At 42.1% G+C, this 20,601-nt stretch overlaps 2 protein-coding genes and 1 long non-coding RNA gene across 4 annotated transcripts in view; 2 read left to right on the top strand and 1 right to left on the bottom strand.

Moving 5' to 3' along the window:
* The window catches only part of VPS13C (vacuolar protein sorting 13 homolog C), a 189,917-nt gene extending 182,801 nt beyond the window's left edge, over positions 1 to 7,116 (bottom strand). The window contains exon 1 of one of the 2 annotated variants that reach the window (XR_002735024.1): positions 6,931 to 7,115. Coding sequence is in view for 1 of the 2 variants with exons in the window: in XM_023228560.1 (XP_023084328.1) it covers positions 6,931 to 7,030 (100 nt within the window). In the remaining variant the exon portion in view is untranslated. Of the gene's footprint in view, positions 1 to 6,930 lie in introns of both variants that reach the window. The other variant, XM_023228560.1, reaches the window with a different exon arrangement.
* A 43-nt stretch (positions 7,117 to 7,159) lies between these two features.
* On the top strand, positions 7,160 to 9,059 carry LOC111553665. Its single transcript, XR_002735030.1, has 2 exons — positions 7,160 to 7,500; positions 7,603 to 9,059. It is a non-coding gene; the product is annotated as an uncharacterized LOC111553665 (long non-coding RNA).
* A 4,092-nt stretch (positions 9,060 to 13,151) lies between these two features.
* C2CD4A (C2 calcium dependent domain containing 4A) lies at positions 13,152 to 15,451 on the top strand. Its single transcript, XM_023228639.2, has 2 exons — positions 13,152 to 13,660; positions 14,133 to 15,451. The coding sequence occupies exon 2, from the start codon at positions 14,162 to 14,164 to the stop codon at positions 15,269 to 15,271; it is 1,110 nt and encodes a 369-aa protein (XP_023084407.1). The 5' UTR covers positions 13,152 to 13,660; positions 14,133 to 14,161; the 3' UTR covers positions 15,272 to 15,451.
* The last annotated feature ends 5,150 nt before the right edge of the window (positions 15,452 to 20,601 follow it).

Genomic DNA, 20,601 nt, shown 5'->3' with positions numbered 1-20,601 from the left:
AAATACAAAAAACTAGCCGGGCGAGGTAGCGGGCGCCTGTAGTCCCAGCTACTCGGGAGGCTGAGGCAGGAGAATGGTGTAAACCCAGGAGGCGGAGGTTGCAGTGAGCTGAGATCCGGCCACTGCACTCCAGCCTGGGCGACGAAGCGAGACTCTGTCTCAAAAAAAAAAAAAAAAGAATACCAAAGAAAATATTACAGCTATTCATTTCAAATGAATCTAGCTAGTCAACCCAAATTAACCAATCTAGACTCCTTTTAATGAGTTCACAGTGACTTTGTCTTCAGAGAGGAAGACAAGAAAAAGAAAGGAAACAACTCGACTCTCACTCCTCCCATTTCCCTACTGCAACAGGAAGTTTTGGCAAAGGTAGAAAGCTGCAACATCACCACTGAACTTTCTCCCTTTCAATTCACTTCAGGGATCCCATAATACTGAGTAGTGTGGTAGAGCTTCCTAGCAGAATGGTTACCAAAGCACCAATTCTCAGTTCTAGTTCTAGAAAAGGAGTGATTTTTTAATTAGTAATGCTACTTATGTATGTGAAAAGGTGCTTAAATTTAAATTTTTACACACTGCTTTAACTGGTAGTAACTGAGCCTAAATATATATTACACTATCGACCTTTTCATTATTGTTTATTGTATATGCTATAGGACAAGCTAATGAGAAATGTGGCCTCCACTACACTAAGTGTTGGCTGGGAGGAAAAAACTAAAGAAAATCCCTCTCCAGGTTTAGAAATACCTAGATACTGCCATCTTTCACGTGTCAAAGCCCAAAAAAAAGCAAAAAGAGCTGCTTTTTCTTTCATTCTCAAGCTGCCCTACAGGCAGGTACCTCTTATGACAATATATTACAGTATATTAGACTATATATATGATATATTAAGTATATATCTAATATATACTTTAATTAAGTATACATACTTAATATATATAATATATACTTAATATATATAATAGTCTAATATATACTAGATATATATATACAGTATATTAGCATGAGCCTGGAACTTCATTTATCTTGTCACTGTCATTGACTGTGGCTCCTTACTCACCAATATCGGCTGAAGAGCAAAATGAAAGATAAAGATACATTATTTAACTACCTTTTCTCACTATGAATGTGGAGGAAGTGGTGGTACCACTCATCCAATGAAGGATCTCACATTGTTCTTGCCTTGCTCAAATCACAAAAGTTTAAAGACAGAAGAGATGACCTTGTCTAACCTTTTCACTTACAGATAAGCAACCAAGGGCCACTTGTCAGAGACATGCCAAAAGCCACACAACTAGACAGAATCAGAGATGGAATAAGATTAAAGAGGTTTGCTCATTCCCAGTCCAGTGCTCATTCTCCTTTCTTAAGGCGCGCTGCTCCAACAATATCTGGCAGCTCAAGGGGAAGTGTCAGGAGTGGGATAAAGGACAGCAGAGTAAACAGCACAGGTTCAGTCCTGTTTGCAGGGCCACAGATTCTGAGGGCATTGCACTTGGCTTCTATTCCTGGTCACCAGAGTCACCCTGGTATCTAATATATCACAGACTCTATGTTGATTCCACCTGTCCAGTGGAATTGACAACAACAGAGTTCTGAGTTCTGGAGGATTTTCCTGCTGACTGCACAGAAAATCATTTTGAAAAATCAAACTGACGAAGGTTCTACATTGCAGCAATACTACTCAAATCAAATTGCAAAAGATGTGGCATTTCAACATACCTTTTCAAATATGTTACCCTTAAAACAATTATATCCTGGACACATCTCAATAGCTAAGGGCTATGCAATTTATCTCCTGGTACCAGTTTGTGGCGAACAAAAATCTACATGAACCTTCCTACTTACGTAGGCAGTACATATGCACCAGGCACTTTTCTGAACCTTGAAAGCCTGACTTACAAACTAGCTGGCAGGTAATACTGTAAAAGTATAAGCATAAATTCAAAGGCAAATAGGGGTTTTATTTTAAAGAAATTTGTTTGGAAAATAAGAAATGTTTAGATACGTAATGATAGCTCTACACAAAATTATCACTCAATAGAAGATTGATGCCTCTAAGAAAACCAACCACCACATGTTCTCACTCGTAAGTGGGATTTGAACAATGAGAACACATGGACACAGGGAAGGGAACATCACACACGAGGCCCTGTCAGGGGGTGGGGGCAAGGGGAGGGAGAGTATTATGACAAATACCAAATGCATGCAGGGCCTAAAACCTAGATGACGGGTTGATAGGTACAGCAAACCACCATGGCACATGTATACCTATGTAACAAACCTGCACGTTCTGCACGTGTATCCCAGAACTTAAAAGTAAAAAAAAAAAGAAGAATATTAATGCCTCTAAAAGTCTTAAGTTAGAAGAAACTTCCTTATGAAAATAAAACAAAGACTGTTTTCCATCACCCAGCTAGGTTTGTTAATCATTATTATTATAATATCATCAACAATGACAAAAAATTTTGACATAATCTATCTCACAAATACATTGAGTGTTATATATCCACTTTACAGATTAGGAGACTGAGAATTGAAATGTTGTGCCCAGGATCCCACAGCTAATAAATAATCAAGGTCTCAATTATCCACAGTGGCAAGGATTTTTAAAAGGAAATTCTGCTTAAATTACTTTTAAAAATACATAAGAATTGCTTGGCATTAAATCTATAAAGAATAGAAACAGAAAGACAATGTTTATTTGCTTTGCTTCTCAAATTTAAAGGCAACATCTAAAGTATACTTCCTGATTCTGGACATTCCAGTCATTTTCCCCAACCTTCTCAACTTTTTTTTTTTTTTTTTTTGAGATAGAGTCTCGCTCTGTCACCAGGCTGGAGTACAGTGGCACAATCTCTGCTCACTGCAACCTCTGCCGCCCAGGTTCATGCCATTCTCCTGTCTCAGCCTCCTGAGTAACTGGGACTACAGGCGCCCGCCACCACGCCTGGCTAATTTTTTGTATTTTTTTTTTTTTGTGGAGATGGGGTTTCACCATGTTAGCCAGGATGGTCTCGATCTCCTGACCTCGTGATCTGCCCGCGTCGGCCTCCCACAGTGCTGGGATTACAGGCACGAGCCACGGTGCCCAGCCTCTCAACCTTTTTTAATTGTAAATTTCATTATGAATGTCTATATATATATGTGAATATATGCACAGTATGATCTTTTCCAAATCATGTTAACACAATATTTCAATTCTTAAAACTACTTCCAAAGATCACCCAAGCAAAGATTATGCATTTTTATTGACATGATACCTTTCAGTCACTTAAGATATCAATTTCTCTCTTGAATTATAGATTTCATAAGAGTAACCTACTTCTTCCGTGTCCTTTTTAACTCCTTACTACAATTTTTTCAGCATCCAGGAGGTCCCTTACAAATGCAGAAGACAATCTCAGTCTTCTCCTTAGATTAGGGTTTCTCAACTAACATTTTGAGCTGGACAATTCTTCGTTGCAGGAAGTTGTCCTCTGCACTGTAGAATGTTTAGTACTCCGTGTAGAATGTTTAGTACTCCGGGGTCTATCTGCTACATGCCAATAGCACACTTCTTCCCTCAGTGTGACAACCAAAAATGTCTCAGACACTGTCAAATATCCCCTGGGTACAAAGTCACCTCCCGTTGAAAATCACTGCTTTAGGCTAGTTAGATATTCCAGTTAAGATGTGTCAAAGTAGTTTATCAATTGATTCTAAAGAATAGTAAGATCAGGTATGTGAAATATTTACAAGATGAATTATTTTTCCCTTTCTCAAGACTTGAAAAATCAACAACAGCAACAACAAAAAACTCTGTGAACTGTAAACCTTATCTGCTAAAGCAAATAGTTGTCAAACAAGATTAGATAGAATTTTCAATTTTTTGTAAAACTTGTCAACATCATGGATATCATAAAATATCAGCTATTTTATTAAATTAACATTCCCATTTGTATACCCAAAAAAGTTGAAGACAAATTTCTTTAGCAATATTTTGAAAGAACAGGCAAAATCAACTCAGAAATCTTGCCTTCCAATTTTATTGAGAAATTAGGGTTATCAACAACAGATTGTGCAATAACGATAAAAGCTCGTGACTTCTAGTTTTCTTTATAGCAACCACAAAAATAAAAGTCAGCAAAACTTTATAGAGGCAGAGCTGTGAGCTGATAAAGCTAGGAGAATCCCTGACTGGATGCTCACTGGACATAACATGCGAAAGAAATGGGTTTATTTGCTCAGACCTATTATAAAGTTAATGTTGGCCACTGGCAGAATACCTTATTCTAAAAATTTTTAAATGAGATGAAAGAAAGTCTTCTTTTCTAGATTTCACCAAAAAAAGACAAAAGGGGAAATAACATAAAATTACAACATTTTTCATTTCAGTTGTGAAAAACTTCAAAATCTTCAAGCAGTATACTCCTCAATGTCATCGTAAAACCATTATTAGAAGAACAGAATACTGGCATCACCTTAGATGTTACCTACTTCAACCTCCAACTTTAAAGATAAAGGAGAATAACATTTGATGGCAACGGAACCTTTGACCATATCCATACGTTTTATCTTCTTAAAAAGAAAATGTCTAAAGTAAATATGGCATAATGTAACATTAAAATATGAGTAGTTTACATGAAAATATTATATTATTTAAACTTTTATTTAAAATATATTATTTAAAATATTATTATATATAAACTTTTCAGAATTTAAAATATTTTTTCTATAAAAGTTTAAATTAAGATGAAGAAACTAAGGCCCAATAAGTTAAGTGGCTTGTCCAACACAGCACACCATTCACTAGGCCTATTCAGATTTCAGATTTGCAACTCCAGTGCATTTTCAAATTTCAAATGTTTACAAACTATAAGGAATCACTGGAAATGATATTGCCAGTATTCTGAAGAAACACTTGATTTCTGCATAAGGTGCTGGTCATTTAATTCCTTAAATCTATCTTTCTTTATTTCCCTTTCTTTTACATTGTATTGAGTGTGGTGGGGAGATATAAACAAAGTATGTACAGTAGGCCCTCCATATTCACGGATTGAACTAACTGCAGACCAACTGCAGATCAAATATATTTGGGGAAAAAATAAAAAATATAAATTCGGCAATAAAAATAATGCAAATTAAAAAACAATAGAACTACTATTTACACAGCATTTACTTGTATTGGGTATTATAAGTAATCCAGAGATGACCTAAAGTATACAGAAGGATGTGCATAGGGTACATACAAATCCTAGGCCATTTTATTTAAGGGACTTGAGCAACCTCCGATTTTGGTATGGTCAGGGGTACTGAAACCAATCTCCCATAGATACCAAGGGACTATTGTATTATTGGGCAAACCACAGTGAACCAATCAAATGATCAGCCACCTATTAAAAACAGGCTCTTGGCCAGGCACTACAGATCACACTTGTAATCCTAGCACTTCGGGAGGCTGAGGCAGGAGAATCACTTGAGTCCAGGAGCTGGAGGCTGCAGTGAGCTATGATCTTGCCATTGCACTCCAGCCTTGGCAACAGAGCAAGACCCTGTCTCAAAAAGACAAGCAAAAAAAAAAAACAGGCTCTTCCGCAATTCAGGGTATCACTCACGGTTCTATAAACAGCATTGCACCCTATATGTTCCATATATGTAATTATAAATTTTAGAAGCCAGGTTTAAAAAGAAAAAAAGTAAAACTAAAAAACACAGGAAATACATTTTAATATTTAATTTAACTCAATATATTCAAATATTATTTCAACACATAAGCAACATAAAAATTAGAGGTATTATATTTTTTCTCCTACTTCTTTAGGAGTAACACTTATTCAAAACGATGTTTTAATTCATGTTAACAGCACGTCTCAATTAGCACTGACCTCATATCACGTGCTCAACAGCTACAGTGGCTAGTGGTTACCCTAGTGGACAGGGGAAGTCTATAGCTATTTGTTGCTCCTTGAATTAAAAGTAGATCCATACGTTTGAGTCGTTTTTTGAATCTTCCTCCAAAGCTGACAAAGTTCCCACATCTTTTGTGGAGTGAAAAAGTCCCAAAGTCCTCAAAGCTTAACACGTAATTCATGCAAACGATTAAGCTTGTTGAAGCGTGCATGTTTAAGTACACTATTTATTGAATACTTCTATACACTTAATCTCCAGGATAAAAACTTTGGCATAAATTCCTGGGCATACAATCAAGCAGACACCTAATTAATGACGATGTTGGTCGAGGCTTGAATTTCTCTCTATTGCTCCAAAATTCAAAATCCTCTTCGTATTGACGGAAAAGTAAATATTAAAGGAAGAAATCATTTTCACAGGAGCTGAAAGCATTAAGAGTAAGAATCCCTAAGCACACGCCTTTCTTAAAGATCTGCCTATTCCTCTCCAAACCCGGTAATCCTAAAGAGAAGGAACCCAGTTCTTGCTCCCTGTAAAATGATAGTGAAGATAACTGCGAAATGCAATTTCCTTCTTCTTTTTCCTTAGTGCCACTTCGAGCGTATATGACCAGACAAGCATGCTCACTCCACGCGGTACCAAAGAGAAAGAGCTCTGTCTTTATGCTGTAGGGCCAAACGGGCCACGCTGAGTGCAGCGAGAGGACCACAGAGACGGGCTAGGCGGGGACGGCAGGGGCAGGGCGGGGACGGCAGGGCCAGGGCGGGGACGGCAGGGCCAGGGCTTGGCCTCGGGGGACTAGAAAGGTGGGAACTTTGGCAGCGCGGGCGTGATCCCGCCGCATCTCCCCAGCCGGGGTCGGGACTGGGACCCCGAGAATCCGCGGGCGGCAGAGGCTCCCGCGTACAGCACCTGCCGCACCCGGATGGGGAGTCTCGGGAGGCAGAGGGAGCAGGGCCCGGGCAGGATCCCGGACGGAGCAGCCCTCGGCTGGGCCCTCAGCGGCCGCAGCTCGCCGGCCGCGCCCCTCTCGCTTACCGCCCCAGATGCCCAGCTTCAGCTGGGACTTGTTCAGGTTCTCCACATAGTCCCCCAGGAAGCGGTTCAGCAAGTCCGCGACCACCGACTCCAGCACCATGGTGGAGCTGAGGCAGCTTGGGAGGGAGGAGCCGGAACCGCCCGGCGCAGCTGAGGGCGGCGACCAGCGCTGCGAATGACAGCCCCTCCGGCGCCGGCCCACCCCGGCGCCGCGCGCGTGACCCCGCCTGTGCGCAGGCGCGCCGTCGCCCGGCCGGTAGCTGCGGAGGCCCTCTACTGATCCCGAGGCCTTGTGGGCGTCGCAGCCCCGGCCCTCTGTGGGGCGCGACGGAGGCGTGCAGGGGAAGTTAGCTTGAGCCTGTCTCGGCAGCCGTGCACGAGAAAAAAAGGACCTTCGAGAAGAACAAGGGAGGGCAAGAGTTACCAAGCACAGGGTCATCTGTGTGGCCGCTCTGCTTTCCCGCCGTCACCTGCTGTTGACCTCCGGCCGCAGCGCTCTGTCCGGAGCCGCCGGGCCTGGAGTGTGCGCTGAGCGTCACCTAGGCAACCACCCTTGTACCTCTGGATCAGGTGCGGGTAAAGGACGGAGTGCGTTCTTGTGCTGCTAGAGTTGACTCCGCCTGGGGCTTGGTCTCTGCTTCTTGGAAACACAGGTTTTTTGTTTTGAGACAGAGTCTCGCTCTGTTGCCAAGGGTGGAATGCAGTGGCGGAATCATAGCTCAGTACAGACTTGACATCCTGAACTCAAGGGGATCCTCCTGTCTCAGCCTCCCGAGTAGCTGGGACCACTGGCGCGCGACAAAAAATTTAAAAGTGGGAGGAGGGGAACAGAACCACATCAAATGGCAGATATCATAGAATGAGAACTGAATATACGCGTTTTGTGGGAAACTCGTTCTTTTCCCCTTTCTCTAAGATTCGCTTTTAATTCACTAGCCACTGACGAGTTACCTATCTCATTACAGAAATAAAAAACAAAACGTAGTAGTGCCTTTTTAAATATGAGTTACTTGTTATTTATGTCACTTTCTTCCATGCTATCGTTGAACTGTTTTTGATGTAGCACGACCTTAAAAGCAGAGCTTTTATACCACAAGGTCTTTCAACCCTTGTGAAATTTAACCACCCATTGACACTCACCTCTTTAGAGAACTGGACATTTTTTCTTAAAATATGCTTCCAAAAGTTGTTGAGATACAGTAAACAGAAAGAAATCTAAGAAATGCTGATTATTTTTAGTCACCAGCATTTATTAAGTGCTTTGCGACGAGGAAGTGTCTGAGAAAATATTCGTGTATTTTTCTTAAACAACCTAGGCTTGCACAGGATCACAAAGAAAAATCTTAAGTTCAAGGTCCACTGGAGAAGAAAGAAAATAAAAATGGCTACAATTGGTGTTGTGTATTAAATAAAATTTAAGGTACAAAGAAAGACGCAGTCAGTTCTAACCAGCGAGATCACTTTCCTCTCCCACTCCTGCATACTGCAGTCTTCTTTAAGAAGATAAATCCTTAACCGTTTGTTTTTCCTGCTGGTCACACAGACAAAATACTAGTAAGTACTTTGGATTTCTTCACCATCCACAACCAAGTAACAGCCCAACCTGTCTGTTCTTTTTTCGCCATCCTTCCTAAATTCTCCATGTTTTTCTTCCGGACCATGCCATCTCCTTGAAACTCACTTCCTAGCCTCCAGTTATTCCTTCCTCCAGTCTATTCTCATGAACACCAAACTTGGTTTCCCAAAGCACAGGTGAGCTTAAGTTGGTCACCTGCTCAAAAACATCCAGTAACTTCCCAGTGTTTAGAACACTGTCTTCAAACTTTCTCCAGATTCTTTCTCATCATACACCCTAACAATCCCGCTTCCTTTTTACATTCACACTGACTATGCACCAAGAGGAATGTAAAGAAGCAGTATATGTTCTGGTTGACGGAAGGCATGTACCATACAAAGTTAAGAAAGAAACCAATCCGAGGATGTATGAATAACAGTATAAGATAATAGGAAAGATGGCACAGGCAACATAGCTTGGTCAAGCAGGTGGAATAACAGGCACAATCTTTTGGGAGAAGTGAGGAACACTAATGCTCTGTCTAATAAAGTAATTCCTTACAGTTCTATGGTAAGACTTTATAATTTTGAAAGAATAATGTGTAAATGTGCTTTCATATGCATCATTAAATTTTATTATGTTTCATTTATACTTCGTAAGGCGTCATGTCATCATGCCAAGGTAGGCATTTTCGTGTAATCCTCACAAAAGATCTGTGAGGTAAATAATGCAGGTAGTATGGTCCTCATTTTATAAAAAATTAAGCTTGGGAATGTTAAGTGACTTACCCAGAATCACACGGCAGATATTAATTTCCTTTGCTTCCCTGAGCACTGCCACCCTTTTCTCTTCCAGTAATTATACAATGTAATCAACACTGGGCTATTAGTCATTCTCAGAGATCTTACTTTGAACTCTTCATGGCAGAAAAAATAAATCTCGGTGGAAAATTTGGCTCTAAATTTTTGGTACCAAAAAAAAATGCTAGTACCATATAGTACAAATAGCTTTAAATTTTACCATTTTCCTTTTTCAGCATGTTTTAAGGGATTGATTATGTGCATTTAATAATGCCCCAAATCTTCCATTATTTAACAAGTCAGAAACGTACAGTCCCAATTTAAAACAAACTATAACCAATGTCAAGAAACACCATTAGCACCCTTATGTATGGCATTATATCAGAAACAATTTGGATACAGAGGTTAAAGAAAATGAGCATTCTAATTAATTCTAGTTCTTGCCTTCATTCTGGCTTAAGAACAATGCGAATGACAACAAAGGAAATTACAAGACTAAACTTCAATGAGGGACTAAACAAAAACAGATGAGCAAAATATTATTTCTGTTAAAAACAAAAATGTAGGTTAGGGACACTTAAAAATTAACTGAAAAATGTTTGGAACAAAAAAAAAAAAAACTTCACACTAAGCACCACCCATACCCTATTCCCTAACCCTAGAGTTTTTGGAGAAAAGCACAAAGAATCTGAGAGAAAGGAAATGGAGGAGAAAGCTGGAGTATAAGCCATGACACCATGGACTACAGGAAAAGTTAGGGAGGTTAACTAGAAGAAAGCACGGGAGTGGATTGTAGAATGTTAGTGCCAGAGGGAGGATCATCCTGTTAATCCAACCCCCTCAACTGGCAGATGGAGACACTGAGTGCCAGGGAGAATTAAGGGTTTGCCCAAAGTCCCACAGGTTAGTGACTGTCAGAGCAAAAACCCAAACCCAAGTGTCCTGACTCCCTGCTCTGTATTCTTTCCAGTACTCCATACTCTAGTTGTGTTGAACAAGGTGCATAAGTCAGAACACTGGTATTTTATTGGTTGTAATCTCTCTTCTTGCTTTCCTTGACACTCAACCTCCTATATTTTGTAAAATGTTTAATTTCCTTTTACTCTTAGAGCACCTCTGTTCTCAATGGTATGTTATCTATTTATGCTCACTTTACAGAATTGTTTTCCAGCTCCAATACTGGATGTTCCCACAGCTACAGCTGGGAGCTTGGAACAGCGACTGTCTTCCTCTGAGTAGATTTGTGGGTTTTGGGCACCCTGTTACACCATCCTCCCAAGTACTGGGTGGTTGGCTCATGCTTCCGAGTTAAGTAAAACATAAGGCTTAACAGGGTCACAGGGACCAGCCACACAACAGCAAATCTCTGCTATTTTCAAGAAATCATGTACAGGAAATGCTATTAAGGTTTTACTAAAGAAGGTGAATCATTAATAAAAACAAAGTAAATCTGCTTTGCTTGCCTGCGGAGAAAAATGTTTCTAAAGGAATCCATGTGTGAATCAGCTAATCCCTGGCCAAGCAAACATTCATAATAAAATAATGATAGTAATAATAATAGCTGTTAGCCAGCGCTTAACTGCCAGCCAAGCATTTTCATGCGTATATTTTTAACCCCCATAACAATCTTATGTGGTCGGTATTACTACCCTCATTTTATAACTTGAGCTCAAACAGGTTCATTAACTTGCTTAACAACTTTTCAGCCAGCTTCTCAGACTGTAAACTCTGATATGTGCTCCTAATCACTTTAAACAAGGGCTCTCAACAGGGCTAACAACATCTTGTCTCATGAGAAAAGCTGACTCAGAACACATGCACATGGCCCTCAAGTATATAATTTGGTAAAACTTTTCCCATAGATTTAGCCCCGGCCCAAGAATTTTGGCAAAGAGTAGCGGTGATTTTAAGACGAAGAAGTAGGCTAGGCTTAGTGGCTCACACCAGCCTGAGCAACATGGCAAAATCCCATGTCTATAAAAAATACAAAAATGAGCCAGGTGGTGGTGCATGCCTGTAGTCCCAGCTACTCAGGAGGGTGACATGGGACAATCACCTGAGCCTGGGAAGTTGAGGTTGAAGTGCCCATGATTGTGCCACTGCACTGCAGCCTGGGCATCAGAGTGAGCCCCTGTCTCAAAAGGAAAAAAAAAAAAAAATGGCATAGCTAGTCAAGGGCACAGTAAATCCAGAGAACCATTCATTAATCCTGCCCCCTACTAGAAACAGATAAGTAATGTTCAGGCCAGGTATGGTGGCTCACACCCATAATCCTGGCAATTTGGGAGGCTGAGGTGGGCAGATCACTTTGATCCCAGGAGTTCAAGACCAGCCTGCTAAACATGTTGAAACTCCATCTCTCCAAAAAAAAAAAAAAAAAAGTTAGTCGGGTGTGGTGGCTCATGCCTGTAGTCTCAGCTACTTGGGAGGCTGAGGTTGGAGGATTGCTTGAGCTTAGAAAGCCCAGGTTACAGTGAGCCAAGACTGTACCACTGCACTCCAGCCTGGGCAAGAGAGTGAGACCCTGTCTTAAAAATAAATAAATAAATAAAGTTCAGTAGTCTCTTCTCACGCCTGCCTCACCCAGATGGAATTTAAATAGTTTATCCTCATCATTTTATTCCATCATTTATGGATTTACATAGCTGATAATGATCTTTTATAGACAACCTGTATCCACTTGCCTAGCATAGTGGCTGGAACCCAGAAAACATTCAGTACATATTGTTTTGAATGAATGAACTAATGAGCATTTGCTGTCTTCTGTAATAATAATATTACATCTGACATTGTGTATGTCAGGCCCTATGCTAAACTCTTCATATTCATTATCTTTATACTCACGATAACCCTGTAGGTTGACACTATTATGAATTTTTAATTTGATACTGTGGCTTAGAAAGGTTAAGTAACTTGGTCAAGGTCACATAGCCACCATTCTGGCATTAACAGTAGATCCGATTTCAGATCCAATTTTGTTAGCCACTATACTTTACAACTTTCCTTCTATCTTTATTAATAATAATCAGTTCTATGTATTTAGTACTTACCATGTTACAGGCATGGTGCAAAGTATTTTACTTTATTATATTAATTCCCCAAACAGCTCATTTATACCCAGTAGTAGGTATTATTTCCTCCATTTCCCATCATTATGTGACTTGGATAAGGTACTTGACCTCTGAGACTCAGTTTTCATCTATAAAAGAAGGATGATCTGAATATGCAGGGTTTCTGTGACAGTTCTACAGACTATATGTAAATCATCTAGCACAGTGCTTGTGTGTCCTGGAAACAAAATGCACATGCCCTATCCTGAAATCACTTTTGCATGAATTCAATTTAATTCATTAAACATTATTTAGATAAGTGAATAATCTGCAAGGCAGTATCTTAGGCAGAAACATCTGCCTGAACGCTGAACAAAATGCCTCAGATCTCTTTCAGCCTGAGCTAACTGGAAGCAACTCTCTTACAAAATGAACACAGGTTAGTTTTCAAAAGGAAGGAAAAGGGTCTCTCTGGTGGGCACAGCCTAGAAAGGCCAGATGTGGTCAGGGCGTCTCCGAAGGATGATTCCAACTGCCCAGATGCATGCAAGTGTACATTTACCCAATAAAAAATCAGCACACATGGCTTAAGAAGTAGGTTGTGATTTTTTTAATTGATATATAACGTACACACAATAAAGTGCTCTAATCTTAAGTGTACACTAGTTGATTTTTTTTACATATGGATACACCTCTGTAACTCCACCCCGATCAAGACATGAAATGTTCCCCCTAACCCAGAGTGGTTTATAATCAGAAAAGAACATCTAAAATCAGAATTGACAACCGGAAAGCAAGTAAAGAACTTCGAAAGCTGGGCAAATGGGAAGCTGGATTTGGGGAAGGGTATTAGGCAAGAATAAGACAAGCCGGTCTTGTCTTCATTTTAATGGTGAATGTAGAGTACTTCTACCTGTTCACATTCATTACGCCCGTCGATCCTCACAATGACTCTGCGGTATAGTAGAGACTTAATACCATTTTGCATGTGAGGAAACAGAAACTTGTTCCGGGTTTCCGAGGAAAACACCTCCACCTGAAGCCGGAGAGAGAAAGAACTGGGTCTCCAGGCCTTGCTCAAGCAAATCCAGCCACGTGGCAAAGGGAAAGGGGAGGGCCTGGCGTCAGGTTACCAGGCAGCGCCCCTCTGCTCGGCCCACTGGCACGCGCTCCCGGCAACGAGTATAAAAGCTCGGGCCGGCTGTCCTTGAACACTGGTGCTGAACCCTGCCGCGCGCGCTTTGAATTTCCCAACGGCTAAGCGCCTCTCCTGGTCGGTGTCCCAGGCAGAAAGGTGCAGAGACCCACCTGACTCAGGACTTCAGGTATTTCAGGAGGGACCCATCGGCTTTCTTAATTCCCCGGGGAATTCGTCTGAGGCTCTTTGCCTCTGCAAGGGGAGAACAAGCCACAGTTTCCCGGAAGGAATAACAATTATTTTAATTCTAGCTGAGGAGTCAGGAAACGATTGCAAGGCAATCGTTGGCACAGAGAGCAGAGCGACTGAAGTTACAATCCAGTATTTTGTGAATCTCTGCCTTAGGCCAGCGAGGGCGGATAGAGATTAAAACAAGCTCCAAAGTGTGTATTACAACGGCGTTGAGATAGGACAAGGGAAAAACAATTGTTTTTCGCTCACTGAAAAACAGTTTGCAACAGCAGCATGCAGAGCAGTTTGACTTGTTTCGGGAAAGGCAGGAAGAAACACCCCAAAAGTATTAATAGAAGAAAAGGGACAGGAATTACTGCATCCCGAGGGGCTCGCTCTGACGATCTTTGTGCCTTTGTGCGTTGCAGGCAGACAAGCTCCAGCAGAGTGTGGCCAGATGTGGTGCCTGGAGCGACTCCGCTTCGGTCCAGAGTGCCTTCGGCGGAGCGGAGACAGGCTTCTCTCGGGTCCGGCGCGCAGAGCCAAGTCTCGTACCACCGCCGCGTGCGCAAACGTGCTCACTCCGGACCGCATCCCCGAGTTCTGCATCCCACCGCGGCTCGTGCCCCGCCTGGCCTTGGCTGCATTCCGGAATTCTTGGGTCGAAGAAGCAGAGATGGACGAGGGCGCCGGCCGCACGGACTGGGACCCACGCTCGCAGGCCGCGTTGTCGCTGCCGCACCTGCCCCGTGTACGCACCGCCTATGGCTTCTGCGTGCTACTCGAGAGCCCGCACACGCGCCGCAAGGAGTCGCTCCTGCTTGGGGACGCGCCCGCGCCCCGACCCCGGGCCCACACCTACGGCGTCGGCGACGGCCCGGATGCCCTCCTGGGGACCCTGAGCTTCCCGCGAGCTCAGGGCCCGGCCACCCCCGCGGCCCCCGGCGGTCCCCGCCCGCCCCAAGACGCGCTCGCCCCGCGGCCCCGCGGCTGCCGCCTCTTGCGTGTCCCCGACGGGCTGCTGAGCCGCGCGCTGCGGGCCAGGAGGAGTCGCCCGCTGGCCCGCGCCCGCTCCGTCTCCAGCGGGAACGAGGACGAGGAGCGCCGCGCGGGCTCCCAGTCCCCGGCCCGGGCCCCCTCCGCGAGCCCGCCTTCGTCCCGGCTTCCGTTTCCCGAGCGCCTGGAGGCCGAAGGTACCGTGGCTCTGGGACGCGCCGGCGACGCCCTGCGCCTGGCCGCCGAGTACTGTCCGGGAACCGGTCGCCTCCGTCTCCGGCTGCTCCGCGCCGAGGGCCTGGCGGGAGGCGCCCCCGGGTCCCGCGCCATCCGCTGCCGCCTCAGCCTCGTCCTGCGGCCGCCGGGCACCGCGCGTCGGCAATGCAGCATTGAGGTGGGGCGCAGCCACAAGGCCTCTTTTGACCAGGACTTCTGCTTCGACGGCCTCTCGGAGGACGAGGTGCGCCGCCTGGCTATTCGCGTCAAGGCCTGGGACGAGGGCCGCGGCCGGGAGCGGGGCCGCCTGCTAGGCCAGGGTGAGCTGTCCCTGGGCGCCCTCCTGCTGCTCTGAGGGCCCAGCCCTCCCCGGGGCGCTCTGCCAGGGGACTCCGGACACTGACAGCCGCGTGGTACAAAATAAACGTGTATTTGTTGTTCTCATCAGGCCTGTTTCAGTCCAACACTGGCAGAGATGATTATAGATTAACTATCCCAGTAAAAGATACGATATTTTCCATAGATATCTCCAGAATTCTTTAGACAGCTATTTGCATACCATATGTACCACACACTCCTGGGAAATAATGAATCACATGAAGTGTTAGAACTAGAAAGTGTCTTGGCGATCTATTTGCCCCATCACCTCATTTTAAAATTGGCGCATTCCACAACATGCATCAAGACCATCTTGGAGCATTTACTTTTGAAGCATTTTAAGACCCCGGAGAAGAAAATGAGGGCAATAGAGGTGAAGTGACTTGTCCAAGAGCAACAGTGAAGTATTAGTTGAAACTCCAGTCTGATACTCCTAGCTGTATCTTACTGGAAAACCACTGGAGAAAATGAAACCATTTTAATGTTCTATGCGTAAATAATAGTTATAATAGGCTAAGCGTGGCGGCTCACGCCTGTAATCCTGGCACTTTGGGAGGCCGAGGCAGGCAGATTGCTTGAGCCCAGGAGTTTGAGACCAGGCTGGGCAACATGGCTAGACTGCGTCTCCATAAAAAATAGAAAATTTAGCTAGACGAGGTGGCATGCACCTGTAGTTCCATCTACTCTGGGACTGAGGGGCAAGGATCACCTGAGCCTGGGAGGTCAAGGCTGCAGTGAGCCGAGATAGTGACACTGCACTCCTACCTGGGCAACCGGAGTGAGACCCTGTCTGCAAATAATAATAATAATAAATAGTTTTACAAGTGTTAATTTGTTAATGTCAATCCGCAAAAGGAGGCACTGCTATGGCCATTTTACAGATGAGAATATTGAGGCTCAAAGAGTAGAGTCAGAATTTGAACCTAGACAATCAGTATTTCACTCATTACTCCTACGTAGGTAATACCACAGTGTCTAAAGGGCTCGCTACTAAAGTTGTGAGAATTGTGCAGCTTCTCTCTGAAACTGTTGACTCTGAAGTTCGTGTCTACTTGCGTTCCTCATCCTGCTTTTGGTGAAAAAGCAAATTGTTTGAAATGAGTAATTTATTATCTCATGCTAATAACTTCAGGCATTGAGATGAGCTGATGTGTCTAAGGCTCTGAGGAGGAAGCTAACTGGCCTCAGAATCACAGAAATGGGTGCCAGCCTTGTTGTAACCAGGTGAGCTAATCTGCCGGAATAGACAGTGGAGAGTGTACAGATTGCATGGTTTTACATCTGGCTTCTGATAATAATTCCAGATTTAACAATCCTGTTTTAGAGGATGATTTTTCCTCATCCCTTGAATTCACTGCCAGCAGGGCATTTTTTTTTCTTTTTCTTTATGCAAATAGGAAAATGCATCCTAAATGAGGGTTTAAAAATTGAAAACATTGAAATATACAGGATGGAGTTAAATATGACTCCATTATCTATCTGGATTCAGAAATGGTTTCTGCTTTATTTTATTTCATTTTATCTTTTAGAACCAAGGCCTCACTCTGGCACCCAGGCTGGAGTGCAGTGGTGCAATCACAGCTCACTGCAGCCTCTACTTCCTGACTCAAGCTATCATCCCACCTTGGCTTCTCAAAGTGCTGAGACTATAGGTGTGAGCCACCATGCCCAGCCAGTTTCTGCTTTTATTTAAATTGTTCACAGTTTTATCCATTCATCTTCATTAAAAATGCTATTTAGAAAAGATAAAATAAATATTATACAAAATTCGAGGAAAAAAAAGAAAAGAGTTTCTGTTTCAGTCACAAATTGGGGTTATTGTGATGTGTATTTGATGACCGTTAAACAAATGTGAAGAATACTGTGAATTCTATAACTGTATCAAAATCAGCCACATCCAGAAGCTTGCAGTGGTTAACCAAATGAATGATGACATACAGTAGTTCAGATCTATCATGTGCTCTTCTTCTAATCAGTCAATATTTCCTTGGCCCTCAAGCCAACATTCATTTTTTATGTATAACCTTCTTCATTATTTTGGAATTTTGGTAGGGTAACTACTACTAATTTCACAAATGTAGCACTTTAAAAGGAAAATAAGTGGAGAAGGAAAACAACTTGACTACATATAATATCAATGTGGGTTTTAATTTTTCTGTTTTTAAAATAAAAAATTGCATTGACAGTTTAAATAGCACAAGTTTTTATTCCAGAAGATGTTGCAATAACTATTGTCACTAGATTATATACGTGTCATTTTATTAAGTAGATTTTTTTTCATGAAAGTAAATCAATGCATTTGCGGGATCTCAATTTTTTATGAAATACTGGTGGTGATTTCCAGACAGAGTCTCCATTAATGGCAAATTATGGTTGATCAAATAATCTGAGTCTCATCAAAAAGGTTTTAAAGGGGCTGAGATAGAATCATAAATTATAAAATCATAAAATTTTAGAGTTGAAAAGAACTTTAATAATCATTTTGTGCTGGGCGCGGTGGCTCATGCCTGTAATCCCAGCACTTTGGGAGGCCGAGGCGGGCAGATCACACGGTCAGGAGTCTGAGACCAGCCTGACCAACATAGTGAAACCCCATCTCTACTAAAAAATACAAAAAAATTAGCTGGCGTGGTGGTGCGCACCTGTAATCTCAGCTACTAAGGAGGCTGAGGCAGGAGAATCACTGGAACCTGGGAGGTGGAGGTTGCAGTGAGCCAAGATCGCACACCTGGACCCCAGCCAGGACAACAAAGCGAAAGTGTCTCAAAAAATAAATAAATAAATAAAAATTTTAAAATAATCATTTTGTGCAAACCTATATCATAGAAGTGGACCAGAGAAGCAAATTTTAGATTGTCCCAAATCACACAATCAGTAAAAAGAGCTGAGACCAGAACCAATTTGATTTTCATTTTGCTGTTAATGACTCTTCGACTACTAATTCCAGGAAAAGAGAAACACTGTACATCACTAATCTAATCTAATGTTTCTGCGTTCAAGAAATCTTGCTGGGTGCGGTGGCTCAAGCCTGTAATCCCAGCACTTTGGGAGGCCGAGACGGGCGGATCACAAGGTCAGGAGATCGAGACCATCCTGGCTAACACGGTGAAACCCCGTCTCTACTAAAAACTACAAAAAACTAGCCGGGTGACGTGGCGGCGCCTGTAGTCCCAGCTACTCGGGAGGCTGAGGCAGGAGAATGGCGTGAACCCGGGAGGCGGAGCTTGCAGTGAGCTGAGATCCGGCCACAGCACTCCAGCCTGGGTGACAGAGCGAGACTCTGTCTCAAAAAAAAAAAAAAAAAAAAAAAAAAGAAATCTTATTTGCAATACAGATGTTTGTGATAACATTAGCCTTTCTGGGGCAAATTTAAATTTCATTTACACTTTACTGCCCTCTAGTGTATCCCTCAAGTGTTTGGTCAATTGGCTCTACCTCTATCATTAGACCATTTCAACTAAAGGTCAATCTAACGCCAGGTCCCTATTTTCTTGAAGATCTTTGCTAGTATTAGATTGTAGTGAAGATTCACATTGCAAAGTAACTTAATACACCTATCTGAGAGCACAAGGTGCCAAAAATATTTTAGATTTAAATAAAGAGAGGAAAACTTTTTCCAGTAATAATGAAGTTGGGAGTGTGTGGCAACGACATGTTGGTTATAGAAAACTGCTTTTAAAAGTTCTCATGTTTCTTCTCATCAAGCTTTAGTACTCACACCTTCTCCATAAATGATATGGCGTGATCTTGCCTTTGTGGTTTAAATATTGCCTTTGAATATGTTCAAAGAAAAGACCTACACAATAAATAGAAGATGCCAGTTTAAATAGCATCAGTTGAGTAAAAATTTTCACACTACATTGTCCACTGGTTTTACAAAGATAATGTAATCTACACCTAAAATACTAGCTTCAGTATGGCTCAGATATTCCCAGATGATAATTTCTTTGAATCTAATTTGCTTTTATACACACCTCAACAATTCACAGACTTAGTTTAACCATGGCATGTAAGAAACTGTTCTGCCTCCAGGCTTTTGAGTTCACAGATAAAGCAGATGCACGACAGCCCATGGTGTTTTCAAACCCAAGTTTTACTATTATGTACATGCACATAGCAAAATCCCATCAAATTAATGTCATAGCCATTATATGCCCATAATAAAATTCTTAGCTAAGAATTCTCCAGGGCCCCACTGATTCTGTTTTCTATTACTGTAGATTAGTTCAAATTTTGTAAAATTTTATATACATGGAAAAATTAAGTATATATTGTTTTGGGAGGAATCTGGCTCCTTTCACTCAGCATTATTGAGATACATCCATGTTGTTGCCTATATCAATAGTTCATTCTTTATATTGCTGAATGGATAGGACTGTTGAATGACTAAACCCCAATTCTTTTATCCCTTTATTTGTTTGTAACTGTTTTCCTTGCACTCATTATTTGCTTCTTTTTTCCCTTCTCTTTTTCTGATTTCTCTGGTTTTAATTGAACATTTCATAGGTTTTTACTTTACCTTCCTTCTTAGCATATCAATCATAGTTCTTTTTAAAACTTCTTTAGTGGTTGCCCTAGTGTTTGCACTATGCATTTGCAAGTAATCTAAATCCCTTTCAACTAACACTATACCAAGTTTGTCCAATCTGCAGTCCATGGACGGCAGGCAGCCCAGGATGGCTTTGAATACGGCCCAACACAAATTTGTAAACTCTCTTAAAACATTATAAGATTTTTTTTTTTTGCTTTTTTTTTTTAGTTCATCAGCTATTATTAGTATATTTTATGTGGGGCCCAAGACAATTCTTCCTCTAATGTGGCCCATAGAAGTCAAAAGATTGGATACCCCCACACTGTACTGCTTCATGGGCAGGTAGCTATATTATAATAGGGTATTCCCAATTCCTCCCTCCCTTCCCTTAACACATTGTAATTTATTTAATTTATCTGTTCTTTGGTGTCTGTCATTCATTTTGAAAAACTTTCATCCATTTTTACTTCAAATATTTCGTTTGCTTCATTGTCTCTTTCTTTTCCTCCCAATCACTCGTATGTTACATCTTTTGAAATCATCACACAGTCTTGGATATTCTGCTCTTTTTTTTTTCTCTTTGTATTGTAGTTTGGGAAATTTCTATGGACATGTCTTCAAGTTCGTTGGTTCTTTCTTTGGCCATGCCCAGTCTATTAATGAAGCCATTTTAAATTTTCAACATTTCCTGTTGATTCATTTTTAAGGTTTTCCTCTCTCTGTTTACATTACCCACGTGTTCTTGCATGTTGTCTGCTTTTCCCATTCTAGCCCTT

This window comes from Piliocolobus tephrosceles, chromosome 6 (assembly GCF_002776525.5).
Source record: "Piliocolobus tephrosceles isolate RC106 chromosome 6, ASM277652v3, whole genome shotgun sequence".
Lineage (NCBI taxonomy): Eukaryota > Metazoa > Chordata > Mammalia > Primates > Cercopithecidae > Piliocolobus > Piliocolobus tephrosceles.
Note: the sequence above shows the minus strand (reverse complement) of the source record. Positions and strands in the feature narration are given on the sequence as shown.